At 36.1% G+C, this 12,604-nt stretch overlaps 1 protein-coding gene across 2 annotated transcripts in view; it reads right to left on the minus strand.

Moving 5' to 3' along the window:
* Positions 1-2,026: 2,026 nt before the first annotated feature.
* PCDH17 (protocadherin 17) overlaps positions 2,027-12,604 on the minus strand; it is a 91,441-nt gene continuing 80,863 nt past the window's right edge. For both annotated transcript variants that reach the window (XM_076363164.1, XM_076363154.1), the window contains exon 5: positions 2,027-6,585. In XM_076363164.1, the coding sequence (XP_076219279.1) occupies positions 5,903-6,585 (683 nt within the window). In that variant the 3' untranslated portion in view covers positions 2,027-5,902. The remainder of the gene's footprint in view (positions 6,586-12,604) is intronic.

The following is a 12,604-nucleotide window of genomic DNA, read 5'->3' on the forward strand; positions in this document are numbered from 1 at the left end:
GTAGATCAAAATCTAAATCTGTTGTCCAATAATCTGTTTCAAGCCATGTCTATACTCTTGCTTCTTACCAAGAGAAATCGCAGAATGTTTGGGGACATTTTGGAGCCTTGTCCAAATAAAAGGTATTATCTGTAGCCCAAAGAACCTAAAGGAGGGAAACATGTCAGAACACTATTTTCATTTTTAATACTAACAAAGGGCCCACAATCTGACCAGCATATATTTAGGAAAAAATAAAAATAAAAACTTAAAAGAAATATATTAAAAAGGAATTGGTCTTCCAATCAGAGAAAAATGGTTCCCCAAAACTTGAACTAAATATTTCTGTGAGCCAGGCATTATCGGGAACCATCAGCAATAAATAAACCAAGATAACTGTGCTCTCTTCCCTGAATCATAACATATGCATTATGGAATATACATCTCAGAAAATTCTTAGATGGCTCATTAATTCCCTGTTCCATTTCTGCATGCACTACTGATACTAAGGTGACCTTTCACAAATCTAGCTATACATACAACAGAGAGCTGTCCCTTCTTTCTACTGGAGAAATTTCATTTTTAGGGAAACATTACTGACTGAAGAAATAAGCTTTCAGCTGCTTTCATGTCTTAGACTCAGTAAAGGATAAGGATAGGGTATTTATCCCATGAGTGAACACCCTGAAGCAGCTATACGTGGTTGGCTTAAAGGAGATCTAAGAATCTCTGTTTGACAGACTGGCCACTTTCCAAATGAGAAATCAATGACTCTGTATTCTGGGTAAAGAAAAGCCAGGATGGTTTATGACTTGTTCTACATATACTGTGGATCCAGCCAAGCTCTCAATTACACACAGTTGAAGACAGCAAGACAGCAGCATCCCATGTCCAATGAGGCCTTCAGCAGCATAAGGTACATTCTGGCAGGACTCTGCACAGACAGTGGCTTGCTAGATTTTGGAATTCAGCCTGTAGAAAGACAAATATGTGTAGCAGGAAAAAGGGAAGGAAACAATGGGGGTTTTCTGTGCCTAGGATAGCCAGCTAATTAGATGCAGGATGGTTTTGTTTCTGGCAGAGGCTTGCAGAAAACATGCAATGGGTAAAAGGTAATTCTGCCTGCAGGACTAGCACATATCTTCAGAATACCTGTAGTATTCTGAACAAACTAAAATTCTATTTAGCTGTCAAAAGCAAAGCCTATTTACTTAATTATTGGTAAAAACCCCCAAACAAACAAACAAAAAAACCCCAAACCAAACCCCCCAGTAAAACAAAAAAATCTGGTGTGGAGGCTTTACTCTATTTGATATGGCATTGCTACAATCACACAGGAGCAGACAGAAAGGGCCACATACCCTGAAGGATTGATCATGATGCTTAAACAGAACAAAAAACAAACAAAAAAAAGAGGTTAAGGGAAGTGTTAAATTATAACAACAAACTCAAACAACAAGACATAGAACTTAGTCACATTTTTCCCAGCATTTTGTCACGTTGTTTACAGCAACATGAGTAAAATTATTTACCTCTATTACTCAGGTTCTTAAGAAAGATATGTTTAAAAAAACCAAAAAACCCAACCCTTTACATTCTTCAGATTTTTTTCTCCACTTGTATACTCAAGCAGTGTTTTGATCTTTCGTGTTGGGCTGACAGTCTTTGAGAACTCGTACCCTCATTTGTAATGCTTTTGGTGAACTCACACCAGTGTACTAAACCAAACTATCCTTTATTCAGCTTCATGTTTCTATGAGCAAATAACAGCCTGTAGGGATTCAGCACATCAGCTGCTTAAAAGATAAACCTACCCAGCTTGACGAAAACTCTTCACCACCTTCCTGTTGAGAGAAAACGGTTACACATTTCTAATAAATGAAGCAGGAACTGTCATTTTTTTGGCAAACTGATAACTAGCTGTAACAGCCGCATTGCCACAAGTTGCTTTTCCAAAGTAATTACCATCAGGCTCCCTGTGGTATGCAGTGTTTAACACATTTCTTCTGTGTTAATGAATGCAAAAGCAGGCAACACCACTATTAGTAATTGCTTTTTATTCGTAGTCCTCATTTTCCAGATAGGTCACATTAAACACAGCCATTAAACAATAGCGGTTGAGATAATCCATACAATGTATGCTGCTTTTGTTTGGGTTTTGTGTCATTCACCAGTCATTGGTGCAACTTTGAGCCATATGGGGAGACAGGGGCTGATAAATGAGAATGCCAACCTGTATCACAACTGGGCCAGAGAAGTCAAAACCTTAATCAGGTTTCATTCAATTACACTTCAAATCAACAAAACTTGATAGCCAAAACTCCCATTTGAATGAATGCAATAATAATCACTGCCTGATGTCAAAAGAAAGTAATTAAACAATAATGAGTGGGCGTATATTATGCTAGGCTTCAGACTCCTTCTTGATCTCAGCAATTTCCCTTCCATTGGACAGCAAGCAGCTTGAAAGTTTGTTTGAATGATGTATCTTGCTCCACTATGATTAATATTTGACTTCTAGGGGTAACTTGGACTGGGAAACCTATATTCTCAAGTGGCAGATCACAGTTCAGGAGAATCTTTCCTGATAAATATGCCAAGAAAAAAACAGGAAAAAAAAGGTTTGATTTTGAGTCCTGATTTGATTGGCCAATTGTTTAAGGAACTCCCAGTTGCTGGCTTTCATTAATAAAAAAAAAAAAGATATAGAATGCCTTATTCGCTGTTCACAGTGTACAGTACAATTTTATTAGTTACTTAACTTGCCTCCCTTAACTCCGCCATTCTCTTTATAATCATGTGGCAGATATTTTCTTTCAGTCTTATAAAACATGTATGTAAGGAATGAGAGAAATAACTCATAAACTTTATCTTTCATTGCTGCCTCTTTCTCCAGTGGTGATAGTAGAGATACCATGGAGGAAAAAAAAAATCTTTTGTGTGTAGTACTTCCTTCACACACAATCATGTTAATTTTGACTGAACCAGCAAAACTCACATTGTATAAACTCTGCTGGTTTATTGGTTCGTTATGTATCCGTTCTAAATTGTGAAAAAGATTTTTTTAACCTGGGATATCCTTATTGGAAGCAGTATGCCAGAGATCTACAACACAAGGCAGTTGTCAGCCAAATTAAATAAAAGCAAGATTTCCTAAACTCTTCTATAAAGCTGTGAGTCATGAATTCTGAATTACCTCAGAGTGGTAAATAAATAATCACTACTAAATACAGATAATGTGTTAAACAGCTAAAGCTAGTAAATCACTAGTGACAGAGAGCCTTAAGGTAAATTCCTCTTACACTGGCACAGCCCTTTCTCAGAATGTTGTGGTTTTATGTCTTCAGAAACATACAATGAATTGTACAATTGGTTACTCAGTGTTAAAATCATTTATAAAATACACAAATCTCCATCACTTGACTGCATTTACATACTGGCTTAGATTTTGCTGAATAATGGATCTCACTGGCAGAGCTAAAGACTTGGTGCACAGACACTGAAGTGATGGGCACCACGGAAATACGTATAAGAGACTGATCAAACAATAAGAAATCCTCTCCACTATGGAATTTCAAGCTATCAAGCTATCAAGCAAAACCAATCTCGGGTCTCCTGGCCAAAAAGAAAAAAAAAATAATTATATAACACAGACAACACCACATTTTAGATACATAAATTGTCCAAAACATGGAGAGTAGCTTGATAAAACATGTACAAATTCTTTTTTTTACATGTAGTAGTAGACTTTTTTAACAGGAGGAGCTAAAAACAAACTGTCAGAATGGTTGTCTCCCAAAGACAATTCATTATAGGACTGACTAGCTAAAATCACTATTTAACAGCAATCCCAACATCAAAACAGGCTGTTGGGTCAGCTTTCTTTCTTGAACTGAGGAAAACTATGGCTTTGTGGGATTTGAGATTGCCAACCTCTTTTATAGATGTTTGTATAGTACAGATTAAATTTAATAAACCCAATACACCATTTTTAAACAATGTGCCATAGTGGTATTTCCAACAGAGTATCTGAAGTCTATAAGGGACAAATCCTGAGCTAAACGTTTTATTCTTCTGCTTCTTCTTGTTCTGTGCAAGTTCATTTTGAATGTGCATTGTTCTTTAACTTTCATCTAATGGCAATTTTGAATTTTTCAAATGCAATAAAAACACCTTTAGAAAAAAAAAGTAGAAACTGTATCCCAAGTTATTCTGCAAATACTTCTCAGAACAAATGAAAACCATACTAAAAACACCCCCCAAAATAATCAGTGTATATCTAGAACTGCAGTAAGCAATTGCACATTCTAAAGAATCAGATAAAATACTGCTCATGCCACACTGGCACTGACATGTTTTTCAGCTCTATTAACTTAATAGCAAAACTTTGAAAATGGTGGCATCTCTTAAGAAGTCAATCAAATATCCTACATTAAATAGGCTGGCTGCATGTATTTGGGGGGAAAAAAAAAACAAAAAGCAAAACCAAGGAGGTTCCAGATGTTGGTTCGAGTGTAATTTTTGTTATTAAACATGGGTTTGCAACAGAAGCTTCTACAAGGACTTGCACATAACCATGACTGATGGATGTATTTGTAGGCCATTCAGTTAGCTCCATCAGCTCACTCAAACACATTTTGAACAGATTATGTACTGCAGTACTTCGTAGACCATACATTAAACAAGAGACTTTGCTCTGAGGCGCTGCTTCCCACAATCCATGGGGAAAAGGAAGCAGGAAAAAACAAAACTCATAGAGTTCGACAGCTACCGAGGCAACACTTGCCATTTACAATATAAGCCCAAATATTTTTGCAACACAACTATATATTAATTTAATAAAATACACAATATAGCTCTTATACACTCAACAATTTGGCTCATATGCACTGAATCTGCAATAAATCAATAAAAATATGTCATTTGATGTAAACACACTGAATCTTCTTACATTTGCACATTTAAATGATCATGTGATTTTTGTGGATGTCTAAGACATTTTCACTTTCCTGAGCTATTTTAGTGTCCACAAATGAATAAAAAAGTGTTAATAATGTTAATTTCATTTGTGTATTACCCTTAAAGGTAACTATTTTTTTTTTTTTAAACTTTATTTTACTTCGGTGTTTTTAAAACTTACCGCTAACTATTTATAGTTTTGTTGGACACTAAAATGCTAAATAGATATTAATTTTTTTTTTCTTTTTTATCAAGTGAATTAGCTTATGTGTGTGCAGGACAAGATGGACTATATCATTTTACATTTAACCTTAATATGATATGAAGTGTTTTACTAATGATCAGGATATGTTTTGTTGAATAATGATCTGGAATGGGTTTTTTTGTTTTCTTGTTCTTTTTTTCTTTTTTTTCATATTTGTGGCAGATAACTTTGTACATAAATGTTTACCACAAATGAATGTTAATGTTTGGTGTCGCTTGGACTACTACAAGAACTCTTTTTAGGACTTTCAGTAGAAGCCTGTGGTGACTGCTGGAAATCCACCACAGATCAGAATTATTCAACCCTGTTTTTCTTGGGGTTTATACGTAAACAGTAAAGTCAGCATCAGCTATTGAGGACAGTCTTAAAGTATCAGACATATTTCCATTCCACCTTTCTCACACCTTCCTATCAGATTGTCAAAATGGCACCGTTGTTCCTTCTTTCATTTTGTTCTTAGTGTACTTGACTCTGTCCTAATGAAAGTTTGGTCAAAATGAAACCAGTGTTATCTGTCAAAAAGAAAGAGCAGTGAAAAGAACATACTTGTGGGCACTTCAGATGTTCACTAAAAGCCTTAAAGCAGCATTGGTCTTCCTTCATTCCTGTAAATCTGTTACAACCAGGGGATTAATTTATTTATTTACGTTTAATCAGCAGAAGAGGAATGTAACTGCCAGCCTGTCCTTATTTTCCCCCTCACTTTCTGACGGCCACAGGGTCGCTTCCCCGACAGTCCTGCAAGAGCTTGTCTATTTCTCTCACAACTTCCTCGGCATCCACCGACTCCCTGCCTAGATCCCGGGCTGAACGGTCTAACTGCTCCAGAACAGAGTCCATCTCACTCGAGTCTCGGCTCACTCGGGAATGCACATCTGCAAAGGCCCTAGCCATCTGATCTGATGCAATGAAGGGAGTGTCTTTTGACTGTTTACTAGGCGATAGATACTGACTGTCAGTTGACAAGTACTGGCTGCTTGGTTCAGCCAAGGCTCCTGATTTCACTTCACAACCATCCAGTGGTCCTTTTGTTGAGGTGCAAGGCTCAATGCATGTCTTGGTTGGGCTGCTCGATGCTGAGGGAACCTCCTGAAGCAGAGGACTCAGGGCACGTTTGGCTTTTAAGTAAGGTTTAACATTGGCAATGAGAATAGTGTGCTCTCTCTTGTCTTTCCCAAATGTACAAAAAGTCTTTTTCCCGGTGGGATTCACAGTTTCGTATGTCTCAGTCTCAACATTAGCTTCAACTGTGGGTACAAAGAGATTTGTGCGATAATCTGCATTCTCAGCCTGACTGTCTGCAGGGAACTGTGGCATCCAACACCTGTCAGAATGACCAAGCACTCTGCATTCATCTGTGCAGTTAACACATTCTTCTTGCTCTGTAAAACAAAGGAGAAAGAGAAAAAACTCTAATTATAAGTGGATTTCTTTAAACTAATGGATAGGTTATGATCAACACGTCATGGGCTTACTTGACACCTGGTTTCTTAATTATGGAGAAAAAGAAGAAGCTATAATTAAAATATTTCAGAAGGATTGCATAAACCTGTTAGTTGAGACAATAGATTTATTTAACTCTGTTCTCTACATATTAAAGCATTCACACAGCCCAATGGAAGTATAAAAGGGTCATTAGAGAATCATTCTCAGTGGAATTGAGCTTCATCTGTAAACTAATCTGCTGTAGAAATCTGTTAGGCTTTGTTCTGTAAAACTCATCCTAGAAAAGAGTGAACAGTACTTAAGGAACTCAAAGGCATTATCTGGATTATTTTTTTCAAATCAAATAACTGAGAAATGACTGCCTTTATGGAAATACAAACACTTCATAAAAATCAGCAAGCTGGTTTTTCATTTTTGTCACCTCCATTTCATTTATAATTGTTATGTTGTGTGACAGTCACAAAATAAAAAGGTTTTCTTAAAAAGCTTATTTTTCCTACTAAGAACCGAGAACTAGAATTTTCCATCAGTATGCATTAAATATAAGCTTGTCAAAAAGTGCATATTGCAATTTTATTAGACATGAGTATGGATCATGTAATCAGTTTTCCCCTTTTTTGTTTTGGTACAAGTAAGTGAAAATGGATTTGCTCAATACATACAATTTGGAAGAATGACAAACCATGACACACTATTTGAACTGATAATGTTTTCGGATAGGATTTCTATATTCTTATTTCTTTCAAAGAATATAGTTAAATCAGATTTTTTTTATTCACTACATTTTTAGAACATAAATTTTGATACCTCCTGTTCTACAATTCAAAAACATAAAGAAAACTTTCTGCTTTAAAAACCTTAGCTTGTCTGTCATTTTATACTAATAGAATATGTTTGGGCCACCATTTACCATTTTATAATTATACACATGACTCTAACCCAACGTCAGGGATAAGGAAAAATTTTAGAAAAACACAACTCTGATCCAAGTTGCTTTCTTTTTCTTCTTCTTCTCAGTACTCTCTAGTCACTACTGATAGAATAAATCCTTTTAGGATTATTCTAGGTTTCAATCAGCTATACACTGGTCTTTAGCTATTAAGCATTTTCTTCCAGAAAATGGGCAGATGGGTTCAAATATTCATTTTATTTGAGGAATTTAGTATTTACAAAATGCCTTGAATTTCAGTTAGACAAAAAACTATGAGTATACCTTTAAATGTAAGGAAGAAACAGACACACAGAGACATGTGCAACAGGTCTTCAGAAAAGCAGAACAAACTTGTTGACCCAAAGATAGGGAAAATTTAAGTGATGATCATCTTTCTAAATTAGAAAATAGATTCTTAGTAATCTTATAATATCACCACCAGATTCATGGACAGTTGCACTGCAGAAACCTGAGACAGAAGAAACACCAAAGGTGATCTATGAGAATCCAATAGTGTAAACAGCTTTGACTGTTCACATTTCTAAAAAGACATGAATAAATGTGACTTTAATTTAAATAAAATTGTGTTATGTCACAATGATCAGTTAAATCAGGGTGAGATAATTTACTCAGAACTGATATTTGTTAATGGTACAGTTCTGTGAAAAAGTGTCATTCTGTATATGTTCTCCTTCCTTGAAGAGTTTAAAATCTTAGACTGATGTAAGCCCTAAAAAAATATCAAAAGCAAGAGAGAATGAGGTACAGGGAGAGGAGAACAGAGAGTGATTTTTGAGGAAAAGAATGTAACAGAAAGGCTTTAAATATAAAATTCATAGAGGTGAGTCAGCCTCACATCTGTGCCAGGTAAGATCATGGAACAGATCTTCCTGGAAGATATATCAAAACATATGGAAGACAGGGAGGTGATTAGAGACAGACACCGTGGCTTCACCGAGGGCAGATTGTGCCTGACTAATCTAATGGCCTTCTACGATGGAGTGACTGCATCAGTGGACAAGGGAAGAGCTATGGATGTCATCTACCTGGACTTCTGTAAGGCCTTTGATACAGTCCCCCACAATATTCTTGCTGCTAAATTGGAGAGATACAGGTTTGATAGATAGACTGCTAGATGGATAAGGAACTGGCTGGCTGGCCGCATGCAAAGAGTTGCAGTCAATGGCTTAGTGTCCAAGTGGAAACCAGTAACAAGTAGTGTCCCTCAAGGGTCCACACTGGGACCAACATTATTTAATATCTGCATCAATGACATAGACAGTAGGATTGAGTGCACCCTCAGTAAGTTTGCAGATGACACCAAGCTGAGTGGTACAGTTGATTCGCTAGAGGAAAGAGATGCCATGAGAGGCCTTGACAGGCTTGAGGAGTGAGCTCATATGAACCTCATGAAGTTCAACAAGACCAAGTGCAAGGTCCTGCACCTGGGTCGGGGAAATCACCAGTATTAATACAGGTTGGGGGATGGATGGACTGAAAGCAGCACTGTGGAGAAGGACTTGGGGATCCTGGTGGATGAAAAATTGGTCGTGAGCTGGCAATGTGTGCTTGCAGCCCAGAAAGCCAATTGTATCCTGGGCTGCATAAACTGAAAGAGGGTAGATTTAGATTGTACATGAGGAAGAAACTCTAATGTGAGGGTGGTGAGACACTGGAACAGGTTCCCCAGAGAACCTGTTGTGGATGCCCCATCCTTGGAAGATTTCAAAACCAGGTTGGACAGGGCTTTGAGCAACCAGATCTAGTGAAAGATATTCCTGCCCATGGCAGGGCAGTTGGAGTAGATGATCTTTCAGGGTCCCTTCCGACCCAAACCATTCTATGATTCTATGACCTCCAAGGAAAAGTAAGCTGCACACTGATTTTAGTGTACCATAATAATTAGAATTATCATGATGAAAAGCAAGAGTAAAAGACAACCCCAAAACCGGGACTGTAACACCGTGACAGAATTGAGAAGACTTTAAGGAAGTGATTTAAGTTTGTGGTGTTTGATTTTACTTCACTGAAATGAGATGACATCGGTATGCACAACCATAGAGACAACATATGTGGTGACAATTGCTTGACGAAAAGGGAGCCATACAAATAAAGGACATTGCTATACACCTCATTCTACCCATTAGTTCACCTCCACTAAGGTTCTCTGTATCTAGTTTTCCAGAGCTTCTACAGCATCAAAGAGCTGCTGCTTAAAACAGCCAAGTGAAACTGCTACTCTCTCTCTTTCTCTCTCTCTCTCTCTCTCTCAAAAGGAAAACATAAAACTCCTCAAAACAAACCAAATCAATATATTTTAAAAGGCACATGGAGCAAGAGCGTTGGAGAGGAAGGTACCAAGCTCTAGCATAGGATGGGCAATAGTTAATACTAGCCAGGTTTGATTTGTTTTATCACAGAAATCTGACAGAAATAAACAAACTAAAAATGCCCCAAGCCCAACCCTTTCAATGTTAATTCTAGAACTTTAGGTTTTGCAAATGCTTACTATTAATTAATCTGTTCTTTTTCTCTTCCTCCTAATCCTACAGAGTAGATTTGCGGCAAGATCAGCCTCTAGCTTTAAAAGTGAACCTATATGGTAAGGAGAAATAATAGGTGCTTTGTTTAGGATTTTCTCTAACCATATCTAAAATTATGTTTCTCTTATATGGAATTCATGACAATGCTGAGTAAACATTTTCTGGCATTTTTAAAGGTTTCCCTAAGCAATTAATCAGTTTTCCAACTAACTGTTTTATTTTGTAAACTTAACTATCTTTTGTATACATTTTTGTAAATAATTTTGTTCCCTTTTTAACAAAAGATGAAAATAAATACATGCTGCATGTTAACTACCATATAATGCTCAGAGCTGCACAATCAATGGACCAACACTTCTCTCTGCTGCTCTCTCTCTTTTCAATTATTCCATCAAAGTAGGACTCCTCTTTGCTCCTTTCTTTCTCACAGAAAAAAAAAATAGAACTTCCTGTGAAACTTTCTAACCATATTTAATGTGTCAAGAGCTCATAGCGGACTGGGAGACCATCAGTGAACACAACTGGTAAGATTTCAATACATTACAGCCAATTTCATTAAACCAAAAAAGACCATCTGTGGAAGGGAAAGTCTTCCTGCCTTTCAGGTAGTAGTTCTGTGTCATATTATCTTAAAATACATTAAATAAATGTTCATATATTTATATACAATTCTCTGCTATCTACATTGACAACATATATATATGCATATGAAATATACAACTGGAAAATTCTATTTCGACACTGTCTTTTATTCTAAAACTTGACTGAACTGTATTTGTTTAAAAAAAAAAAAAAAAAAATTATTGCCTGAACTGAGATTGAAATGAACAAACTTTAGATGAAAGGTAAAGATCGGAGAAGTTCTCAGCCACTGGAAATAAGTTAACTACACTAGGTATTCAGTACTGTGCCAAAAACTATGCTTTGAGATTTTCAAGACTGATTAGGTTAATTTTGTTATAACCAAGTTATGTTCTAAGATTTTAAATTCTTAGCTCTTATGCATGTGCGTACGTATACACTGGGTATGAGGATAAGTCTTACACAGTATTTACATTATTCATTACTGCCAATAAAAATACAAAGTTTGCTGGCAATCTCTAAGTAAGAGAGATATATATCATATAGCATATATATGTTGTATATATTGCATGCTATATCTTCTTTCCCCTTCTCATTTCCTGCATTTACTAAAGCAGTTTTTATACTTGCATTCATACTTACAGTATCGACTAACTTTCCATTTCTGCTCCCTGAGCATCTAAACAGTGACTGAATTAAATATGAAGCCAAAAAAGAAGAAGAAACAAATACTGAATGACCTTGAAGTGAAAACCACCTGCATTGCATGAGCTTTGGTGCTCTAGTCTTGAAAATCTGTGTCTTTTCACTTCACTTTTTTATGTCACATCATAGGAAATGGATTTTGAGTATTGATTATCATACATTATAAGCTGCTCGTCTCACTATTAGCCTATAATTTTGACTGCTACAGCTAGCAGACAGTGAAGAAAATCGAACAGGCACTTTTGTACTAGCAGCAGAAACTATAAACACAAAGTGAACTATCACCACCAAGGGCCAAATTAGTACATATGAGAAAACAGAATCAATTTAAAGGTAAATATATAAATATATATATGTAAAATAGGTCATACACTGTGCTGTACAGCAAGACGTGCTGGTAGAGTGATATGCACCATCGGTCTTTATCTCTATACTTGTCTCCCTCCTGTTGAAAATAAACCCCTAACAATGCAAGTGTGTACAATAAACAGAAGCAGCCTAGAGGTTTTCCTAATTCTCTGGAGCTCTGAGGGTAAACAGTCAGAAGTGCTTTATGCACTTAGGGGAGAACATACACTAAAATAGAACTGCTAAATTATCAGCCGTAGAAAGAAAAGGAAACAAACTATCTGGAAACAACAGTCACCTAGATAGATGATGTATACTGGATAGAAATTTAAGATGGTGTAGGATGAAAGTTATGTTGTCAACATATAAAATGCAATGCAAGGTATGTATTTTGGTGCACCATAAGACATATCTTACATATTTTATTCTATATGACCAGAGAAGCTATATTTAACATCTGCCTTCTGTAGCAAACTTAAAGCAAAAGATGCTTTTATTGCACTATCTTTAATTTCCTATGTTTTCCTCATAAATATTGTGAACAGAATTAAATATGGGTACTGATTTCACCCTAAACATATTGCACTATAAAGTTAATTAATTAATGCTTTAGATAGTTGGCTCTTTTCTATGGCTAAAAATACGATATCTTAGTTTGACTCACTAATTATATGAAATTTGCATAATGATAACAAAGAAGAAACTTAAGAATTATTTTTTTTAAACAGTGACTCAATGTAGCCAAACCAAGTTAATAAATACAATATTTTTTCTAATTTAATTGGACCTTAATTATTTAAATTAAACATACACACACAAAGCAGAAAAGCAAATGAAAAGTAAACA

The sequence above is a fragment of the Aptenodytes patagonicus genome, chromosome 1, assembly GCF_965638725.1.
Source record: "Aptenodytes patagonicus chromosome 1, bAptPat1.pri.cur, whole genome shotgun sequence".
In the NCBI taxonomy this organism is placed as follows: domain Eukaryota; kingdom Metazoa; phylum Chordata; class Aves; order Sphenisciformes; family Spheniscidae; genus Aptenodytes; species Aptenodytes patagonicus.